Genomic DNA, 24,605 nt, shown 5'->3' on the forward strand with positions numbered 1-24,605 from the left:
GTTTGACAGTCACCGTTCCCTATACAGAAATTATGTATGACCACCTCTCACACCTAACATGTTAAAACCCTGAGCTCCCATTCTTGAAAGATCACAGATATTAGATTTTTCTTGTACTCCATCATAATTGTGAGCTTGTCTTTCCATTATCATCCTAAAAGTGTACTGTTCTCTCAGGCCTTGCATTACAAAACCCACAGCTTCCATGCTTTAAAAATTTAAAAAATACTGATGTTTCTTGTACTACAACTGTGAGCATTTTCTTCCAATATCCTTCTTAAATTATTATCATCATCTTTCATGCCCAGTGCTTCAAACTTTACAGCACTCATTCCTTAAAGATTAGAAGTAATATATTTTATTGTTGCTCACTAAAATTGAGTGCTTTTGCTTCCAGTTTCTTACTTGAAGGACCATTTATCACATTTTCTTATACCTTGCATCTTACACCTAAGGCTACCATTCATGAAAGACCAAGAAGGGTATATTTTTCTTGTTTCCCATTACAATAGAAAGCTGTTGCTTCTACTGTAAGTGCCATTTACATATGATCACATCCCACATCTAGCATGTTAAACCCTATTTCCTTTTATTTGTGTTGGAATATTGTTGGGCTTTGAACCCCTTGTTAACTTAGTTATTTGTCTATTGTCATAGTAGGCATTATCGTCTTCTTTCAGCCTGTAGCCATGCACTTATAATATAGGCCTCTTCCAATTTTCTCCATGCTCACAGTTTGTTAGGTGGCAGGATTTTGCAATTAAAACACCACACTTCCCAAATAGATTGGCAAAATATTAGAACCAGAAGCCATGAAATTGGTCTAAGGGTCATTCTTAAACAGCAGTTATCATTCCTACTGTTTCTCTCACAAGTCTGCAATTAAAGTGATGTCAGCTGGCAAGAACCTCAGCCTCTCAAAAAAAGACAAACTAGTTTTGTACTTATAATGGATAGTACAGAGCTGGAAGATTAAAGGTGTACCACTAACAAATGCTAACTTCAAACAATTTCATTATCACAGCTTTATATGATCCTCCATCAAAAATATTGTGGAAGTGAAGTGAAGTGAAGTGAAGTGAAGTGAAGTGAAGTGAAGTGAAGGGAAGTGAAGGGAAGGGAAGGGAAGGGAAGTGAAGTGAAGTGAGAATGACCTACCAAAAACATTGAACACAATATAGCAAATTAGTCTTGGGTAGAGCTACTGTTCTGTTTTAATTCACGGACACATTCCTGCATATGTAACATGTGATCAAGCTTGGCTACTGTAGCATTCAATTCCAACTCCCAATGTTTGTTGCTACTTCCACCTTGCTCCTCTCTACCTTCCACAGGACGGATGGCAAGTTCACGGAAACGAAGTTTAAGTTCTTCCAGTTCCTGGCGAGAGAAAAAAAATAGGGTCCAATTATCATCCAGCAATTTTTTTAAAATCCACATCCCATATGAGTACATTTAAAATTTTATAGTCTAATTTCTGCCACAATAACCCAACATGCAATTACAGCAACAAATGAACAAGCATGGATACAACTATATCATTCAGACAGACATCTACAAGAAATCAAGAACACCACACAAAAAGACAATTAGCTTTATACTATCGATTTTCAAAGCAGGGCTTCGTAGAAGCACTGTTGTAAATAAAATACTTCACAGCTAATACATAGGGGCCTGCCCCACAGTGTAGGGGTAGCGTGCCTGCCTCTTACCCGGACGCCCCCGGTTCGATTTTCGGTAAGGTCAGGGATTTTTACATGCATCTGAGGGCTTGTTCGAGGTCCACTCAGCTTATGTGATTAAAACTGACGAGCTATCTCACGGTGAGATAGTGGTCCCGGTCTAGAAAGCCAAGAATAACGGCCGAAAGGACCTGTCCTACTGACCACATGACACCTCGTAATCTGTAGCCCTTCGGGCTGAGCAGTGGTCGCTTGGTAGGCCATGGTCCTTCAGGGCTGTTGCGCTATTGGGGGGGGTATATAGGGTGCCTGTTACCAGACAAATATTAAACTATTGCTGAACTTCAACAAAAGAACCTGCACAGGAAAGAGGATGTGCGTAATATTTTGTGACTCCTCCATACTATCTTTAACCTTTACCTCATTTTTCGTTCTCATACTTGGCTTTTTATTTCCACTTTCAGATCTTGGCTATACTTGTGTTCTCTGTTGATGCAATATAACAGATTTTTTAAAACATCACTCTGTTTTCCAGAAACATGACAGATTAGAACAACATCTGTCTTCACTATTCTTAAAGTATTTCCTCCAGCCAATTAATATTGTACTAAATACAGTTGGACCCACACTCACAACTTATTTTGACCAAGTTTGAATCCACGTACATTTTTTACAATTTCCATTGTACTTGTTGAATCTATATATGTAAAATAACATGTCCTGACTGACTGACTGATTGATTCATCATCGGCGAGCCAAAGCTACTGGACATAAATAAATGAAATTTTGAGGATACATTTATATTAGGGTGTAGTGTTCACTAAGGGAGGATTTTTGGATATTCCGTTGCTAAGGGGGTGAAAAGGGGGGTGAAATTTTAAAATGAGGATATCGATATCTCAAAAACTTAAGTTTACAGACATAATACTTGGTATTTGGAATCTCCTTAAAAAATAAGGAAACACGTATTCTTTGGTTTTCGAAAAAAAAAAATGTTAACGGAGGGGTGAAACAATTGAAAAATTAGTTGAATTATTTGTATGAGAATGTATACATACCAAAAAATCTAAAGATGTTACAAATGTGAAAACTGGTATTTGGAATCTCCTTTAAAAATAAAGAAACACACATTTGGTAGGGGAATCAACTTCGTAAGGGGGCGGGGGGATGAAAACTGAGATGAATTCCTTTTACGAGGATACATATATCTCAAAAACTGAAGATGTTACAGTCGTGATAATTGGTATTTGGAAGCTCTTTTAAAGTAACGGGTACTGTTTGTTTTTGGAAAATTCACTTGAGTGGGGAGTGTGAAAGGAAGTAAAGAAATTGAATTCTTTTTCTAGAGAAACTTATATCACAAAATTGAAGGTTACAGATGTGGAAATTGGTATTTGGAACCTCCTTTAAAAATAAAGAAACACGCATTTTTTGGGTGGGGGGAAACCAACTTAATGGGCAGAGGTAGAGTGAAAAAGGAGTTGAATTCTTTTCGTGAGGATACTTGTGTCTCAAAAACTGAAGATGTTACAGACATGAAAATTTGTATTTGGAATTTTCATTCAACGTAAAGAAACACGTAATCTTTTCTCTTTGGAAAATCTACTTAAGGGGGGGGTGAATTAATTGAAAAATTAGTTGAATACTTTGTATGAGGATACTTGTATCTCAAAAACTAAAGATGTTACAGATGTGAAAATTAGTATTTGGAATCTCCTTTAAAAATAAATATTTTTTTTTGGTTTTTGGAAAATTCACTTGAGGAGGGGGGGGGGGTGAAAGGAAGTGAAAAAATGTAATTCTTTTTATGGAGAAACTTATATCTCAAAAACTTAAGGTTACACATGTGAAAATTTGTATTTGGAATCACCTTAAAAAATAAAGAACACGCACTTTTGAACGGTGGGGGGGATCAACTTAACGGGCTGGGGTGAAAAAGGAGTTGAATTCTTTTAATGAGGATACTTATATCTCAAAAACTGAAGATGTTAGAGGCATGAACATTTGTATCTGGAATCTTCTTTCAAAGTAGAGAAACAGGTGTTCTTTTGTCTTTGGAAAATCCAATTAAGGGGGGTGAGTGTATTGAAAAATTAGTTGAATTCTTTATGTGAAGATACTTATATCTCAAACACTAAAGATGTTAAAGACGTGAAAACTGATATTTGGAATTTCCTTTAAATATGAAGAAACTAACGATTTTTTCTTTGATCAAATTACAAAATCCACACGAGCGAAGCTGAGGGTAATTGCTAGTTTTTAACACTGAAGCTATGTACATTTTAACATAAACTCCCATTGCATTTGTTGACTGTATTATATCTATGATTTTTATGTATCACTATTTTTTTTTTTCCGGAAAATGGACGTAAGGGGTGTAGGGTTGAAAATAAGTAAATAAGGAGTTGAAATATGTTGATGAGGATTATCTTAAAAAAAAAAACCTGAATCTGTTACAGACGTGAAAATTTGGCACTTTGAATTTCCTTTCAAAATAAAGAAATGCGTATTTTTGTTTTCAGAAAGTCCACATAATGCGGGAGTGGGGTGGAACGAAGTGAAGAAGAAGTTGAATTATTCTTATGAGTATACAGTTATCTAAACAACTGAAGGCGTTACAGACGTACAGGAATGAAAACTGGTATTTGGAATCTCCTTTAAAAATAATGTAACACATATTTTTTTGTTTTCCGAAAATCCAGTTAAGGGGCTGAAAAGAATTGGACAAGTGGGTGAATTTTTAAAATGAGTACCGGTATATCTACATTACATGTCAAAAACTTAACATGTTAGAGACAAGAAACTTGGTATTTGTAAAGTCCTTTAAAAATACAGGAACCTGTACCTTTTTGTTTTCAGAGAAGGCACTTAACAGGAGGTGAAAAGAAGTGAAAAATAGTTGAATTATTTTTTATGGAGATACTTATATCTTAGAAACTGAAGATGTTACAGACATGAAAACTGGTATTTGGAATCTCCTTTAAAAATAAAGAAACATGTATTTATTTTTTTGACTTGAGAGAAGACTGTTTCTCACATGTACAGTTCTATGTTGCATGGTCATCTTAGCCCCAAAAGGTAATACCACAAACATGGTTTACAAAGAATTTCCGGGGTAAATGAAACTCAATTTTTGGGTGAATTTTTATACTTTAGGAATTTTCAGATAATATCTTAGTACAATGCCGAGGAACGATTTCTTTGATCAAATTACAAAATCCACACGAGCGAAGCTGTGGGTAACTGCTAGTTTTTAACATTGAAGCTATGTACATTTTAACATAAACTCCCATTGCATTTGTTGACTGTATTATATCTATGATTTTTATGTATCACTGTTTTTGATGTATGTCTTTCTTTGTTATTTGTAAGCTAGTTCGAAACATGTCCAAGGTATTTCAAATAACTATGCAACTCTTAAACAGACCATTTAATAAATGGCAGAAATGTATTGAATAGGTGGCCCTAATATAACTGAATTCTTTTAGAATTTCATCTTCAGAGATTTGAAGTCAATATGGATCTGAAATGAAGTTTATTACTTGTAATGATTGACATTGTTGGTATATTTTTTTCAATATGCTAGATTTTAGAATTTTGAATTTCTGACACCCCTGCAGATACTTTTAGAACTAACAAAATGTGTTTCTTGGTTCTTGTATTATGTATGTGTGCCTTCCAGTTTTCGTTTTTACTCGATTTGTAAGCGTGTGGTAATAGCAATAATCAAATTTTCTAACATATTTTCCTGAATAAATTATTTTCATTAATCAATTAATGAATTAATAATGTGAGGAACAAATTTCATAATGGTACGGTACAGACGTATGCATTTATTTGCAGGGGGCCACAGCCTATTGTTAAGAAATCGATAATTCATCTTGATAATTTAGTCTTGGGGGATGGTTATCACGCTCTCAAGTTATACAAACCCGAGGAATCTGGAGTTCGGTTAGGCTGGAATATGAACTTATGCATTTATAATTTGCAGGATCAAGGTGAAGCTTGTATGAATACTTATGTATGTGTATTTAGAGATGCAGTACCTCCCTTAAAAACATTATCTGTTTTTGATGAACAAATTATTGGTACTAATATTATGACTGCTTTTGCTTCTAAGGAATCTACTACCTCTGTGAATAGTCTTCGATAGTTTTCAAGACGTAAAGCAAAATTGTGGCGTGGGCGTATATTAGCCTTTGTTATGAATGTTAAATCTGAAGAAACACAATTAAAAATGAATGTATTTGGCAACTGCACTCTGTATTTCAAAGTGTAACCTTCTCCTATATCCTGGCCTTTCCTGTCTGACCAGGCTTGCCTGGGAGGTCCAACAGCCCTTTTAAGGGCTACCAAAGAACCTTGATAGCAAAAGAGCGGCCAGCGGAGCTGGCCGCAAAGGCCACACTCACAAACCATGTGACGTACCCACTTGGCCCACAGATGAATGACAAATTTATAACGTGGCGGGTCACTTTAATATTAAAATAAATAAATGATATGTTATTGTTTCTCCAGAAACAGTATCCCAAGGGCGCCAGTCTTCAAGCTTATGGCTTGAAAACAAAAGTAGATAATTAATAATAATAATAATGCGTAATGAGACTCAAAAAACTCCCAGGGGTGAGGTAAACGGAACACAAATCATTAAGTACACTAACTTGGAATTTAAGGATCATTAATACTCATTTCATAAATTACAAATTAGAACAGCTATTTATTAAGATGAAAAACGTGACGTAACAGCGTTTTAACGACGTCTGAACTTACGGAAGCAAAAGAAAAATTGAATGAAATTAATTTTAACAATGAACTGTTGCGCGAAGACTTGCAGTAACTTATGCCATAAGCTCACCATATGTAGACTCTGTTGTCTTGAAGCTGATGATATGTGGATCTCATACCGGCTGCCTTCTCTGTTGTTGGATTCCAGTCCTACATTTCCTGTCCTTAACACTTCCTACTGTACTCCTTACATAAAGTTGTAATGAGTCCTAATTTTAAGTGCAAAACCACCATGGGTTATGTTCATGGAGAGAATACATTCGTATTCTTCCGTATTACGGAGAATACATTCGTATTCTTCCGTATTACGGAACAGTAGCGTAGCTAAATTCATAATAAGAGCTCTCCTGCCCTATACTAGTCAAAGCCAGTCTCCCGTTGACTACCTCTCGTCATTGAGATAACAAGTCCCAATGAGAGTAACTTTTGAGTAGAATATACTCAGATGCGAAGTGAACTAAGTTAAAATATTCTCCGATGTGTAGACGTAGAATAGTAGTAAGAGTATGAATAAGAATATAAATGAGAAAGTCCGAAAGTCCGAATGTCCTCTCCAGCCCTTGTTGGTGGTATTTATCGGTTCAAAAGTCTCCTTCCATCAGCCATATCACATGGTCCAGTAAGATTCGAGGTCTCATCCCTTCTCCAATGTATTGCTGTGAATCCATCACGTTGCTTCATTACGTTCATTCACATAGGCTGAACTTTCCCGCTGAAATAAAGCGTCCCGAAGCTGAGTTTGAAAAGTGGGTGTTAATAATATATCAACTGTCTCTTCATGAGGTGGAGAGGGTAATATCTCTCGTAACCTCGATGACGTACTTTTCCTGGAACTGGGCTGAAATTAGCCTGCTGACTCTGGTCACCTCACAACGGCTATTGGAAAATTTACTGCAAGTTATAAATATGCGTGATGTTGAAATACTTTCCCCAATAATTTGTTCGTTCAGAATACGTTATAGCCGCGATACAAAGAAATGAAATGATGACTGAAATGGATGATAAAAACCCTATATATATTGTACCAGGAAAGCCTAGGTCCTGGTCCATATCAATCGAAAGAAACGTTATTCCAGCATAAAAGATCCGACCGATGTACGAACATCTATGTAAAGAATGTTCCAGTATGTGCCAGACCCCACGAGTGCACTAGGCGGAGTCAAGTGACGTCACCTGTCGCTCGAAGCTCACCTCCCCTAGAGATATTTCTTGAAAAGAATTTTCTTTTGCCAGCTTTTCAACGCCTTAACCAATTTCAACGGGACAAACGCTGAATTGTAGCGGACGTCATAAAAGTTAATCCCTGTGAATTTCGAATTAATTCACCCCATGGTTGTTGAGTTATAATAATTTAAAGTCTAAACGAAATTACGCACTCACGGTCACATGGCCAAGAGATGCTACCCCTCCCAGCGCTGGTATCTATATATGTCAAGGCTAGCCAGCAGGCAGCCAGTACAAGGACAAGTATACAGATGTGTGTGAGTGAGACAGAGGAGAGACCGACCCGCGTACAGTATGTTCGCGCAGTCACGGTGAAAGTACTTGCCGTCGCATTTCCGGAACACGAAATTATATCGCCGACAGAATTATAAAAGACGTCGCACTGTATTTAGTACATCGCGTCGTGACTACAGTCTAATTCTAAAGACATTTAAGAATATAATACGAGTGAACTTATTGAAGTGCAAACATCAAATATTTAACGTTCACAGAATATGTCATTACGTGTAGACTTAGGTTGCTTCAAATGATATTGAACTTCTACAGAAACTAATGTGTAGAATCACCAGAACTCATTTCTTTTCGAGTATTGAACTGTATTTCTTTATTCACGCCACATCAGTATACGACTTACAGTAGTAATTTGAGTGAAAACTAAGAACTTTTCTGAGGTAATATGACGTTATAATAACAAGATAAGCAGAAAATAATCCTTAGTGACTTAATGACTGTGTTCAAAGACTGTGATTATCGACTATGATTTGCCTTTTCAAGTGTGAACTGTGTAATTATGAACGTTTCAGTAACGACTTTAAATAGTATTTCATACAGGAAGGACTGTGATTCTTCATACGCCATAAATAGTGTTCAACAGTAAATGACAGTGTCAGTGATAACTACTCGCACTAAGTGAATTTTCGTGTGCGAAAAATCACCCTAACAAGCTGCAATTCTACATGATCCAGTTCCAGCCGTCATCATCTCATCGAGAACGTCAACATGGTGTGTTAAGGAAACATCGCCGATCCTGATTCTCCACGGAACATTCCAGATGTCCATCCTTCGACATTTTGTAGCAACATTTCTTTCCATAAGTGAGTAGTAACAAACTGACTAAAATTTTTTCATTAATTTTGAACAGTGGAAACTTCAGTGCCGCGGGTGAACAAATATTTCAAAGTTCTCATAATTTCTCAGAAGTGATTAATTTAATTTCACATTTCATTTTTATATCTCACAGAAAGACTTTAGGCTTTTCAAGTGTGCTATATATCAAGGTTTACAAACTGAAAACTGAAAACTTTTAACAGAAATTTAATTTCTCATATCAACTTACAATTACAAGTGTGTGCTTAGGTTTAGAAAGACTTTAGGTGGAAATTCAATACCTCATATTCTCACATATGAAAGACTTTGGAATCAGTGATATTTATTCCATTTTCATGAACAGAATTCAGGAAGATTACGTTCAAACTTTTAATTTCAATGCCAGATTTGAGTCCAATAATCATATCGCAGGGTGAAGAATTAATAAATTGTTTTGAAAAAAAATTTTTTTAACCATCTATTATTCGCTCTGCGAGTCTATCCTACTCTGTATCGGCTCCAAAACCAAGTTCCACTCCCTGAGGTCCTACTCATGCCCTTTACCCAAAAACTTTTCCTGGTACAATATATATATACATATTAATTTAAAAATGACCTATCAGTGATTAAATATATACGTCTTATCAATTAAATATAAATATATATAAATATATATTAAATATATACAGCGATGTCCCAAACATCACATTCGCCCCTCTGAGCCTAAAACAAGTAGTACTTCTGTTGAGGGCTCACACCCACACTTTGCCACTTACGTTTCACTTGTTTCCAAAACAACTGTACATTCATTCATTACTGTATACAACATAACACTATTTTACAAAATTACAACTTGATGGTTCCACCTACAACTTAATAACAGATAATATATAACACTTCAAAATTTCCATTAAAACACAATATTACAACTTAGCGAGTTTCTGATGTCTCACTTTCTCAAATGTTCGTCACCTCTTGCTGATTTTATGAATCCAGTGTATGCAATACTTGACAATTCAATTTAGATCTGTACAAAATTTACACAAACAAAATGCATCGTATTACTCTTTCAAGTGTTTTTACGTTCTTGCTGTATGACTATCACTTCACACACGCTAACACATTCACGTGGTTTTAGCCTAGGGTAAAATTATTGCAAGTCTTTGTGATGACTTCTTATAGTCTACGGGGAATTTACAAATTTTAAACTGCAATATTAATGATCCTCGTTATATAAAATCAAATACTAGATTACCCATACATGGCATTACGTAAAGAGAACAGACGTAACCTTGGTAATGAACTCGTGTCAATCGTATGCACACACATCGTGTAGCAAGCAAAACAAAACTTGGGAAACTCCACCTACCAGAGAGCAGTCACTCCACGCTGCGACAGGTGTATATTATATAAGAGATAAGCGTGGCCTGGCTCACTGACCTATATTCCAGCACTATGGAAAATCCCCCGGACTCGTAATATATTTACGTAAACTCCGAATGTTGAATGAACCCAATAAAATGCAATCACCGTCAGATAATTTATAAGCACAAGGTCCTAGTTTCTTATGTATACGATAAGGTCCTTGATATAAAACTCCAGCCATATCATCAATAAAAACCGTGGCGAAATCCCCTGCCACATCACCTAATGCAATATTTAATGCTCTAATTAAGGCTGCAGAACTAGTCTTCGTCCCGTAGGGAACGTACTGAAACTGATACAAGCTGTACTTATGACTAAATGCTGTCAGAGGCCTGTCCTCCACTCTCAAAGGAATCTGCCAAAAACTACTTCTTAAATCAACAGATGAAAACCATTTTTTACCCTCAAAGCCCTGAATTAACTCTTCAATAGTCTGTGATTTTAACTGGTCAGTACAAATACGTCTATTCATATCTCTCCCATCAATGCAAAGTCTGACGCTCCCATCACTCTTAGGCACAACGATTAAAGAATTTACATACTGGCTATTAGACACTTCAATTATCCCATCAGCTAACATAGCTTGTATCTGATCGTCAACTGCCTTGGCATATTTGTGTGGGATAGCATACCGTGGCCTGCTGAAAGGACTGTCATCCAGCACTGAAAAAGAATGTTCATAAACATGTGTTTTACCGGGTTTCTTAGAAAAAATCTCAGCGTGTTCACATAACACTGCCAACAATTCGTCCCTCTGGACTTCCTCTAATTTACTGTTACTCGCAGCTTCAAATAAGGCATCCTTCTGATCCTCTTTCAACCACAAGTGGCATAAATTAAACCCCTCACTGGGTTTCTCCTCATATCTAGAAACCTCAATAACACTCCGCATAGAACAAACATTCGTTTTCCTCTGAATTTCATTTCTCAGTTCGAGTCTGACATACTTATTATCCCACTTCAGATTTACCGTTGCATCATCGTAATCTAGCTGAGCCGATTTTAAAGTCAGCCAGTCACATCCCAAGATGAGATAAAATACAAGGTGAGGAATAACCAAACATACCTGTACTGAAATAAAACCCTCTATACAAATCGGCACCGCAACCTGCTTGCATATTTGTTTCGACTTTTTACCAACAGCTGTAATAATGAATGTAGACTTAACAGGCATCTCTTCCATCATAATACCCTGTTTAACTAAAGAGTCATACCATTCTGAACTAATACATGATTTCTGACTTCCAGTATCAATTAACGCGTGAACATACGCAACCCAAACTTCTAACTGAACCACAGGATTAATCACTTCATCACCCGAATCTAAATAATTATTATCTGGTTCACACATACGGTCTTCCTTAACATCTAGGTCATATGGCAATAGTTTCATAACACAATTCCTAACTACTTCCTGGTAAGGCTGGAATTCTGACCCATCATTACAGCATGCATTTAGTTTAAAGGTTGCGATCGTGTACCTACACTTGGCTCGTTAGTAACTTGTCCTCTGACTTGTTGGGCATTTCCCGTTCTATTTTCAGGTGCGCCACCCCTACCGTTATGCCTTGGCTGAAACTGATTACGATTCTCATAGTTTGGCTGTCTCCTATTGTCCCTTGGTTCACTATGAGGAACAAAATTATGTGAGTTTCCTGTTCTATGCCCAATGTTTCCTAGTGCATCAAAACTCCCTAATAACTGCTCCATTTCCTGAATAGTTTTAATACTTTGCATACACGCTGCTTCGCGTACCCTGTCTGGAAAATGTCGTAACAGTAATCTGACTACATCTGAATCAGCCGTGATTCCGTCTAAATTCTGGCAAATCATAACATGCGACAAAAAATACTCAGTCATAGAGACACATTCATTACGTTTGAATTTCCCAAATAATACCCTTTCTCTTTCACGGCTTTGAACGTTTTCGTTCCAGTATTTGTCTGTGAACTTCGTCTTAAATTCCTCCAGACTTTTCATGTTACTTTTATAGACTGAAAACCAGGAACGCGTCTCTCCCACAAAAGCATGATCAATAATGTCGATCGCCTCTTCCCAGTCCATAATCCCTTCCTCAATCCGTTTCCCAAACCGTTTTTCTACTATTTTCAGAAATTCTAATGGGTTAGTTTGTTTCCCATTGAACTTCGGTAATTCAATTTCCTTACTGTAAATCCCTCCATGACTTTGCCTCTCAGTGTTACCTTGCCTTTCTCTTACTTCTCGTCGTATGCGTGCTTCTGCCATCGCTATGCGGTTATCTACATCTCTATCTCTTTGAATTTCATTCACTACAGTGTTCTGTTTTTCTTTCAATGTCTTAATTTCCACTGTATTGCCTTCTACTATCGCAAACTTTTCTCTTTGTTCCCTAGTGTTGTCTTCTATTATACACTTAACGGTATCGATCTTGAGTTGTACCTGATCTTTAAATTCTTTTATTTCTTCCTTTTGGATCTCAACTCTATTATTAATACTTGTCACCTGTGTCTCTAACTCCTTTCTAGTGTTGTTGCTTTCTTTTTCCATTAATCCCAACAACTCACTCCTCTGCTCTACAAATTTCTTCTCTACCTCTTGTTTGTTTTGCTTAGTTATCTCTTTCTGTTCCTCTATCTGCTTGTTAAATCTTTCATTTTGTTTAAATAATTCTTGTAACTGTTTGCTATGTTCGTCCATCCTTTTATTAGCTTCTACCTTGTGTTCATTCAATGCCTTACTTAATTCTCGTTTAGTTTGTTCTACTTCATTTTTAATTTCTGATTTAATTTGTTCTACATTTTTTTAAATTTGTTCCAATTCATTTTTTATTTCAGATTTACTATCCTCTATCTTACTTAACATTAACTGCATCATTTCAAGTAACTGATTATTATTACCCTCACTGTTAGGACTAACCTCCGCCTCGCCCCCCATCGTACTATGGTCTGAATCTAACGTAACTTCGTCATTCCTACTCTTATTCCCTTCGCTATCTTCGCTCCTAATATCAGTTTCTTCCTCTACACATTTATCTAACTCTTCCTTAGAATTACTTAAAGTACTACCCTTCAGCACGTGTCCACTACGCAGCGTCATGTCTTTCTCCTCTTGCTCAGCCATGTTACCCCCAAAATCAAACACACTAGAAAAATATACTGTGGATACACAACAGTTACCCCCAAACTACTGATTTTATCCTTCTATACCAGTACTTAATGATTTACGAGCCCCTCAGTTGTGGCGACAATATGTGACGTACCCACCTGGCCCACAGATGAATGACAAATTTATAACGTGGCGGGTCACTTTAATATTAAAATAAATAAATGATATGTCATTGTTTCTCCAGAAACAGTATCCCCAGGGCGCCAGTCTTCAAGCTTATGGCTTGAAAACAAAAGTAGATAATTAATAATAATAATAATAATAATGGTGCGTAATGAGACTCAAAAAACTCCCAGGGGTGAGGTGAACGGAACACAAATCATTAAGTACACTAACTTGGAATTTAAGGATCATTAATACTCATTTCATAAATTACAAATTAGAACAGCTATTTATTAAGATGAAAAACGTGACGTAACGGCGTTTTAACGACATCTGAACTTACGGAAGCAAAAGAAAAATTGAATGAAATTAATTTTAACAATGAACTGTTGCGCGAAGACCTGCAGTAACTTATGCCATAAGCTCACCATATGTAGACTCCGTTGTCTTGAAGCTGATGATATGTGGATCTCGTACCGGCTGCCTTCTCTGTTGTTGGATTCCAGTCCTACATTTCCTGTCCTTAACACTTGCTACTCTACATCATTTGATGGCCAGGCAGGCATCTATTTTTGGAAATAAGACATAGCTCTCATAGTGCATTGGCACTGCTGGTGGCTTCGAATAGCCTATGCAGTAGTCTCCATGGTATGCACTAGCCTTGCGTCTTGGGTGGTGTGCTAAGTCCCAACTGACGAGCCTAACTTAGCACACGAGGGCGAAACGCAGGCAACCAAGAATGAGTTAGCTGGAAAATTTATAATGTCCAATAACGGACCATTATATTGGTATTATAAATTTACTCATTCGGGACAAATATTTTAGGTTCCCTATGGGAATCAACATCTACATCCTTACATAAAGTCGTAATGAGTCCTAATTTTAAGTGCAAAACCACCATGGGTTATGTTCATGGAGAGAATACATTCGTATTCTTCCGTATTACGGAACAGTAGCGTAGCTAAATTCATAATAAGAGCTCTCCTGCCCTATACTAGTCAAAGCCGGTCTCCCGTTGACTACCTCTCGTCATTGAGATAACAAGTCCCAATGAGAGTAACTTTTGAGTAGAATATACTCAGATGCGAAGTGAACTAAGTTAAAATCTTCTCCGATGTGTAGACGTAGAATCGTAGTAAGAGTATGAATAAGAATATAAATGAGAAAGTCCGAAAGTCCGAATCTCCGAATGTCCGAATGTCCTCTCCAGCCCTTGTCGGTGGTATTTATCGGTTCAAAAGTCTCCTTCCATCAGCCATATCACATGGTCCAGTAAGATTCGAGGTCTCATCCCTTCTCCAATGTATTGCTGTGAATCCATCACGTTGCTTCATTACGTTCATTTACATAGGCTGAACTTTCCCGCTGAAATAAAGCGTCCCGAAGCTGAGTTTGAAAAGTGGGTGTTAATAATATATCAACTGTCTCTTCATGAGGTGGAGAGGGTAATATCTCTCGTTACCTCGATGACGTACTTTTCCTGGAACTGGGCTGAAATTAGCCTGCTGACTCTGGTCACCTCACAACGGCTATTGGAAAATTTACTGCAAGTTATAAATATGCTTGATGTTGAAATACTTTCCCCAATAATTTGTTCGTTCAGAATACGTTATAGCCGCGATACAAAGAAATGAAATGATGATTGAAATGGATGATAAAAACCCTATATATATATACATATTAATTTAAAAATGACCTATCAGTGATTAAATATATACGTCTTATCAATTAAATATATAGTTCAATAATTAAAAATATACAGTGATGTCCCAAACATCACAACCACTGAATGACTTTGAACAGTGTGACGTCACAGTAATTTATATGTCTTATGATTTGCATTTCCTGATAAAGTTTTGATTTCTTATCTTTAAAAACAGAGGATTTAGTCCTTTTTATTTCTGAAGGCCTACATTTTCCATTAACACAGTCTGGCACTTGGTAGACCACAACTTTACATTTTTGCCTGGCACTAAAAGGGTTAACCAGTGGAGTGCAACACTATTTGGCAGCCTTCTTATCCTCGCCGCTAGATGGGGGCTTCATTCATTCCATTCCTGACCCGGTCGAATGACTGGAAACGGGCTGTGTATTTTCACTAAAAGTGTTAAACATACAGGAGACTATGTAACCTACATTCTGAAATCGGTAATGCATGCTGCTGTATGTTGAGAAATAACACATTCTTACTTCATCCATTAAGTTAACAACTGCTATAAACCATGCTATACATGCACTTATTGCGAATACATGTTCTTCCCTTACGTCAAACTTGCGTGTTTGATTGGAGTTGTAAGTCAAAGGGTTATGATAATTCATATTCAATATAAATGCCATGGTACATAAATATAAATGACTGAAAAAATAATGCGCGCTAAATCATTCGTAATAATCAAAGAAACAGTGAAAGGGTTCTCAGTATAACTGAAGTATACAGTATTACATAGTTTAAAATAGAAATTTTTAAGTGGCGTAGAAGAAACTGTTGTTACCATGAAACTCTCACTATATGCCGCACTCGCTATAGCTGACTTCTTCTTGCTACAGTACAATATATATGTCTGGTCAGCATTACCAATTTGTGAATTAAATATAATTTCAGTGGCATAAACTGATAAATTTCACTGGCACAAACCCATAACTCTGTGGAAATTAACAATATTTTCTACATAACTGGCTGGGAGACATTGTGCAGATCCAATTTTTCTATGGAAACTGAAATCATTTAATTCTGAAACAAGCGTGAGCCACCCATGGCTAGCCTTACAACCCATAATTTTTAACTTGCTAGATTCTGCTCTAGCTTTCAAACAACACATTTCACTTGCGACTGCATATTTCCCAGTCATATATTTGCATATCCTGTTTCTGATTTCAGGAAACTTTGCATTTTGTTTTTGAAATGCATGGCAGTAACTGTTTGTCTGTTGAAGATGAACCTTATTTGCCTCCAATCACGAATGGAACTTCTGTCTTCATTGCACTTTCTTCCAGCTGTGCAATTAATGTGCAGCTTTTCTTTATCCATGAACGACCTACAATGAGAACCAACAACTGCCCATTTAAACCATTTGATATTACTTAAACTCACTGGCCATTTAAATCATGTGATATTACTTAACTCAATCGCACCATTTGATGACCCTAGCTCGCAAAAGTTATTCGTGGCATATGAATCCAATGATGAGCTCAGCTCGCAGCGATGCACAGCTGTATATCAATACATGTAGTTCAGTTACTAACTCACAGATGCCACTTGTATGCATTCTGAGCTGAAGTTTAGACATGTGGCTTTGGTTATTTACCGTACTCCAGGTCATCACACACTTCTGGAACAAGAGATAAAAAAATCATTGTTCATTTTATTTCGCTCACATCAGTTGCAATCATGCCGTCAAGCAGATGTGTTGGTATTGATGAAGATGGAATATGAAAGCTAACAGATAGCGTTTTGAAGAGTGATTATGAAGACAGTGATGTTTGTGACGACGAAATAGACCCTGAAGGTCTTAGTTCAAGTTTGAGTGATGAGTGTAGTAGTGCTGATGACACGGAAAGTGATACAAATGACGACGGTGGGCAAATTTACGGCGAGACCACATGACCTCCCGAGAGGCCGTAGTTTTGTGTAGGCTGGCGGTATGTCATTGAAGATCTACGCACTTTTAACTCCTAAAGGGGTAAGACACCTCAGTGTGTTTTTGTGGTGCTGACTTCACCATGGCCCATATCCTCACAGTGTGTGCCGGAGTGTGGGATTTAAATGTGTTTTCTCAGTGAACTGCTACAGTATTTAAATAGGATGCAAATGGGTTAAACTCACGCCATGTAAATAATGTGATATGTACACGGCATGCTTCTCGGTTTCGGGGGGGGGAAAAGATTTACTGATTGAATGGGCTGAAAAAAAAAATACTACAGTAACTTGCAAATTTCTGTAGGTCTGGAGTACTGTACCAATCTTGATGCAAATAATACCCGTGCCCCAAATTTGTGGCGCCAAATTTTGAAAGAAACATGGGGATTACTCATGTATATACGGTAATTAATTAATAAACTAATAAAAATGCATTCATTACTGTATTTGAATCACTTATTAATCACTTAAACATGAAATTTAGGTAAGGTAAGGGTTATTCTGCCCGAAGGCAGGTCCGAACCTCCGCAGAGGTGTTCCTGAGCCGGAGTTTACGTACGGTAGGGTGTCCAGTCCCTTTCCGCTCCTCCATTCCCTTACCCCCCCACCAACAGTGCGTGGCAACCCATCCAACTCCTGACCACGCCCGTTAAAACATGAAATTTAAAACAAGATATTTGTTAGTAAAATATTTGGCAAGTGTCGTCTACGTTCGTTTTGTTTGCCATTTACAGACAGCATGGTCACACAGCCCTGTAACTATCATAAGTTCTGCTGGTGTGATGTCCGACTGTTGTTCTAGGAAAGCCATCATTTTCTTGAGATGCACCATAGATTCCATGTAACTCATCATTTCTTCCAGTTGGGCATCCGCCTCATCATCATATTTGTTACCGCAGTCAACTTCATTTGAAAACGAACACGTGGTGATTAGGTATCTCCTCATCTGTCAACATGCCATGACCACCACAAATGAAGCCCAGGCTAAATGGATCCCATCGTTGCAACAGGCTCCAGTAGTTGTTTTTTTTTTTTCTTTTCAAAAAGTGGCTTGTACAGTAAAGCACAAGCTTGCAACTCTACAGGAGAAGGACCCTCACACGAGACATTTTTCAAACATCACAAAAAGAATCTGTCCAAAATTCATCATTCTAAACAGAAATGAAGGGGATTGTTAGGCAATGTAAATGTTAAACATAAGTTATGGATAAACTGACAATCATCCTCTACTATTGTTTAGTTAAGATCTTTTCATTGTGTTTATGAACTGTGTTGTTTTTGCCCATATTATAAAAAATGAGGTGCTCTTGCCACTAGAGCTTTATCACCCCTATGACTATTATTTTATCTCTTCACCTGTGTTGCTTTATGGACCGATCATCCTTGAGGTCATCTCGTGTTAAGTATCCTTACAAGCACACTACATATACACAAAAGTAGCTTTAAGGTGTTCACCTGTAAAGTAACTGATATATAGTTTTGATAGTATACACAGGGACAGTTGTTATGCCCACTCCTATCCTGCTACACAATTTAAAACAAGTAATCGTAGTAAAGTTACAAACATATTAAAAATACTGATCTTACCTCTGCGTTATCATCATCATCAGCAGTCTCACTGTCATCCTTTTCACTAACTGCTGAGCTAGTACCAACAGAGAGACTTCCAATACTGCGCATATCACAACGATCCAGTTCCAATTCGTAGTCTGGCAACTCTGATACTCTCTCCAATACTACCTTACGTCCTAGGCTGAGTTCCTCACTATCTGCAGTTAATGGTTTTGCAATCACTCCTTCACTATCAACCCCAATTCCAAATTCTTGAACTACTGAAACATTGAGTTCTGCACCTACACCAGGTTCTCGAGGGCCAACAGGCAGTTCACAGTCATCTGCAGTAGGAACAGTCTCCTTTATAACCCCACGTTTACAATGGATTTCCTCCGATATCCTTTCCAATTCTTTTAATGAATTTGCATATGCACGTTTAACTTTTGACACTGAATTTTGAAGGGCTTCAACTCGTTCTTTCTGAGCAGCCAACTGTCCCTGACAAACAGCCTTCTCTTCAAAATACGGACGAGATTTTGAAATACTTCTTCGTAACTTTTGCTCAAGACGTTGCACCTGGAGAGAGAATGAGGAAAAGTTAAATCAGACTTGAAATCAACTACAGTAGTTAATGGTTCTTTGTATTACAAAATTTGTACTATCATTTTACCTCCTGTTCTGCTGCATTGAAAAGTGTGGCCCTCTTCTGATGTTCACGTCCGCTTTCAGCCTTCTGCGTTTCAGCATCCATAACCTAAACAAATCCCAATTCCAAATTAAAAACTTAACCCAGACAATTCCTTTCATCTATATATATAAAATAGCTTGTCCTGACTGACTGACTGACTGACTGACTGACTGATTCATCATCGCCGAGCCAAAACTACTGGACATAAAGAAATGAAATTTTGGGCATAGATTCATATTAAGATGTAGGTGCTCGCTAAGAAAGGATTTTTGGATATTCCTTCGCTAAGGGGGTGAAAAGGGGGTTGGAATTTTAAAATCAGTGTATCTATATCTCAAAACTTTGAAAGTTTACAGATGTAAAAATTGGTATATAGAATCTCTTTTAAAAATAAGGAAATACGTATTTTTTTGTTTTCAGAAAATCCCAATAGGAGGGGTGAAAAACGGTAAAAAAGTGGGTTGGATGCCTTTAATCAGAATACCGGTACTTATATCTCAGAAACTGAAGATATTACAGACCTGAAAATTGGTACCTTTGATCTCTTTTAAAAATAAAGAAACACGTATTTTTCTGTTTTTGGAAAATCCAAATAATGGGGGTGAAAAGGGGGGTGAATTTTTAAAATGAGTGTATCTATATCTCAAAACTTTTAAAGTTTATAGATGTAAAATATGGTATTTAGAATCTCCTTTAAAAATAAAGAAACACGTTTTTTTCGGAAAATCCCGATAGGAAGGGTGGAAAAGGGTGAAAAAGAGGTTGAATGCCTTTAACGAGGCTACTTATATTTCAGAACCTGAAGATATTACAGACCTGAAAATTGGTATTGGGGATCCACTTTAAAAATAAGGAAACACGTATATTTTCGTTTTTGAAAAATTCGGATAATGGGGGGTGAAAAGGGGGGTGAATTTTTAAAATGATTGTGTCTATATCTTAAAACTTTAAAAGTTTACAGATGTAAAAATTGGTATTTAGAATCTCCTTTAAAAGTAAAGGAATAAGTATTTTTTCGTTTTCTGTAAATACCAATAGGAGGGGTGTAAAAGGGTGAATAGTGGGTTGAATGCCTTTAATGAGGATACATATATCTCAGAAACTGAATATATTACAGAACTAAAAATTTGTACATGGGATCTCCTTTAAAAATAAAGAAACGCGTATTCTCGGAAAATCCAATGAAAGGGGGGGGGGGGAAGAATTCTAAAATTAATTGACTTAATTGTATGAGAACACATACATCTAATAAAAACTAAAGTTGTTACGGACATGAAAATTGGTATTTTGATCTCCTTTAAAAACAAAGAAATACGCGTTTTGTGGGGGAAACCATCTTGGGGGGCGGGAGTGGAAAGGAGTTGAATTCCTTTCATGAGGACACATAAATAAAAAACTGAAGACGTTAGAGTCGTGATAATTGCTATTTAGAAGATCCTTTACTATTAAAGAAGCAAGTATTTTTTGCCGGAAAATTCACTTAAGGGGGGGGGGGGGGAGTGTGAAAGGAAGTAAAAAAAGCGAATTATTTTTATGGGGATACTTATATCTCAAAACTCAAGGTAATAGACGTGAACATTGGGGTTTGGAATCTCCTTTAAACATAAAGAAACACTCCTCCTTTTTTTGGGGGGGGGGGTGTAAATAAACTTAACGGCGGTGGGGTGTAAAAGGAGGTGAGACCAATTGATTTTGCTGTTCATAATGTACTTATAAGGAGCCTCCGTTGCTCAGGCGGCAGCGCGCCTGCCTCTCACAGCTGGGTTCCGTGGTTCAAATCCCGGTCACTCCATGTGACATTCGTGCTGGACAAAACGGAGGCGGGACAGGTTTTTCTCCGGATACTTCGCTTTTCCCTGTCATCATTCGTTCCAGCAACACTGTCCAATATTTCATTTCATTTGTCATTCATCGATCATTGCCCCAGAGGAGTGCTTCGGCAGCCGGCACAATTCCTACTGTCGCCGCTAAATGGGGCTTTATTCATTCCATTCCTGACCCTGTCGAATGACTGGAAACAGGCTGTATATTTTCGATGTACTTATTCTGATCATAAACCGATCTTTTTAATCCTTCCTGGGTTCGTTTTCAACAGCCAACTTTTCCTTCGGAGAACGTTCTTATATTACAGTAGATTCTCCTGGCATATGAATAAAAATTTAAACACATTTGAAATAAACGATAGGAATGAGATTGACCATCCAATTGTTCACCTCTATAATAAGGTCAATAATGCACGGAAGTATGTCATTCGTATCGCCAGAAATCCCGCACACTTGCCTACGCGCGACATTGGTGCTGGTCACATTCTCAACAATAACAATGGCAGCAGATGTAATTTACCGCCAAGTAGCGGTCTTGCATCTTGCTGTGGGCTCCAAAACATCTATAATAATAATAATAATAATAATAATAATAATAATAATAATAATAATAATAATGTTCTGGACCATCGTCAAATGTGCGGACCGCGGTGGAAACGGGTCCTGGACGGGTAATGACTAAGAATGCAGTCTGGCCACGGATTCAGTACCGCCAAGGCACCCAAGACGACACCACGCCGGATCTCCTGAAGGATTTGTTCCATATTAAAAATGCTTATAAGAAAAGATGGCAAAGGTTTAGGGACCCAACTGACCAGGTGGAATACCTGGACCTAGCCTGGGAAGTACGAAATCGATTGCTGGAAATAAAGATTGAAAAATGGGAAGAAACTTGCCATAATCTATTAGAAAACGAGTCAGATCGCGAATTTTGGCGGATTCTCACAGAAAACGATTCAGATCGCGAATTTCGGCTGATTATATATCTAAAACAACATTCAATTATAAATTTCAGTATAATACCGTAGCGAAGCACGGGTATCTTGGTAGTTATTCAATAAAATTCCACAGCTGTATTCCTCATGTAGCAGACACAAGACTAATGACCAGGACATACATTCTTATGTTATTACATATTCTATTCCTTTATTAGTAGATTACTGAAAATGAAAAATGTCTGTGATTTATAGATCTAATATGGTTATGGTTCAGTTTCATTTTGCATATTTCTAGTAATATTACACATTTACATATTACGCAAACAATGTAACTTTTGTACATATGTATGTATATTTATAATAAATGAGAAATTTATTTTAACTCAACCTATTCAATACAGTACGAGATGTTAACATATTAATTAAACATTGTTAAAAATCATTGAGACATATTTCGCCCCTTCTGTGGGGCATCATCAGTCATATCAAATACCTCAAAATTTTACCAGACGTCTGGTTGGAAATTATAAAAATATGTTACCTGAGTGAATACATTAAAAAAAAAAAACATTTACAAGATCTTATCATTAACGAAATATCAAAATTAATTAAAAAATGTTACACTAGTGAACAGGTTGGTGATTTTTCACTCGAAACAAGGCCATCCTATGTACAGTATTGACAATAATGGTAGTTAAAGTCTTATTTGGTGCTAAGTTCGAAGACAGTTTGAAATTTATGTACAAATGTTGAGAATGAATGCAGAATACATACAATTGCGTATTTACTGTAACGCGTATTTACATTGTAAAAATAATGTGGAAAAAACATTCCAAATTTGTGTTAATTTCCATAAAGATTACTCCGGACCTCAATATTACAGTCCTGGTGCAGTCTGATCCGAAATGTCTTCAAGATGTGAAATTTTTTATGTGATTTATGATCAGCTCATGTAAAAATGTTGCATACGTCGTAATTCAACTTGGATGTTTATATTGACTAATTATATTTTAGACTCAAACAAAATAGTTCGTCTAAGTATCCTTGGGCTAATCACCTCCGTTGGACACTCTCAATGAAGACGGAGTGCCTAGTGCATGTAAACAACAGTGATATTTGATTCAAAAGGAACCATGTTGAAAACAGTAAAAATAATGACTGAATGAGGGCAGTTGAAATGTCGTTAGATCTTCCCAAATTGACTAGTGTTTTTATGTTTCTTCGTGTGTTTATATTGTTGAAGTATGGGGTTCCAGTTTTATTGGTTGAATGGGTGACAGTTAAAAACGTTGTCGGATGTAATTAATGTTGAGCTGTCTTACGTATGTGAAAATCTGAAAGGAAGGATAAATCTTTAATTAGTTGAGTGAAATGATGGGAAAAGAGAAAAATTGAATCCGTTGGAGAATTGAGACTGTGAAGTTGAAAAAAAAAAAAAAAAAAAACCAAACAAAAAAAAACCAAACAAAAAAAAAAAAACCTTACCTTAAGTGTTGTTGGGCTGTTACCTTATTGTTAAGAGGTTTTTGAAGCATTGGCTGTCACCAAAGAGGATGCATCTGAATGTGTTAAGAGTTCATGATATTCATCTAAGGGGAGATAACAAGAAAGAGATAAGAGATTGTATGGTGTACTTGACAAGTGTTAAAAAGGGAAGGGAAGAGTGTGGGGTAGGACTGTTCATCAGGAATACTATTGCATGCATAGTTCTTGTAAGGCACGTAAATGAGCGAATGATGTGGGTAGATTTGGCAGTTGGAATTGGGACAAGAATTGTCTCAGTGTATTCACCATGGGTCATATGAATAAAAGTAACTATAGTTTCTCAGAAGCAGTGGAGAAGTGGCTCACTCGAATGAGCAATTGCTCCATTTCGTATGAGGAAGAAGTTGTCTGCAACTGCAGGCACTTTGCTCTGTGACTTGAGCAATCACTTAGCTACTGCTCACTTATGACATCAGCATAATACTTCTAACTGGAAGCATGTAAACATAAGCAAAACCAGGTGGTAGTCACGAGGATTTAAAATCTCTAAGTTCATCATCATTCTAAAATGGACAGCAGCTCTGAAGAAACAGAAGGAACAAAATCAATAAGCTGCAGAGATTACTTCTTCTAGAGCAACTAACTGTCCTCAGGGTTAAAGAAAATAATAAGGAAAAACTCTTGTGGTTGAAATAGGATGGAGAAAATATTACAAGTATTTATTTCATACCACCAACAAAGATTTTTCTCCAATTACAGGTGGCTTAGTCACTATACCCATATTAAATATTAAAAACTAGCAAAATACCCGTGCTTCGCTACGGTATTATACTGAAATTTATAAATGAATGCTTATTGTTTTAGATATATAATCCGCCGAAATTCACGGTCTGACTTGTTCACTGCGAGAATCCCCCAAAATTCATGATCTGACTCGTTTTCTAATAGATTACGGCAATTTTCCTCCCATTCATCAATCTTTCTTTCCAGCAATCGATTTCGTACTTTCCGGGCTAGGTTCAGGTATTC

General features: G+C 36.9%; 1 protein-coding gene across 1 annotated transcript in view; it reads right to left on the reverse strand.

The window, feature by feature from the left end:
- Positions 1-473: 473 nt before the first annotated feature.
- Positions 474-24,605, reverse strand: part of LOC136864705 (SH3 domain-binding protein 5 homolog) — a 163,076-nt gene continuing 138,944 nt past the window's right edge. Inside the window, exons 5-7 of the mRNA XM_068226395.1 lie at positions 19,313-19,396; positions 18,676-19,218; positions 474-1,380 (exon numbers count right to left, since the gene is read on the reverse strand). Of these exons, the coding sequence (XP_068082496.1) occupies positions 1,186-1,380; positions 18,676-19,218; positions 19,313-19,396 (822 nt within the window). The 3' untranslated portion in view covers positions 474-1,185. The remainder of the gene's footprint in view (positions 1,381-18,675; positions 19,219-19,312; positions 19,397-24,605) is intronic.

This window comes from Anabrus simplex, chromosome 2 (genome assembly GCF_040414725.1).
Source record: "Anabrus simplex isolate iqAnaSimp1 chromosome 2, ASM4041472v1, whole genome shotgun sequence".
Lineage (NCBI taxonomy): Eukaryota > Metazoa > Arthropoda > Insecta > Orthoptera > Tettigoniidae > Anabrus > Anabrus simplex.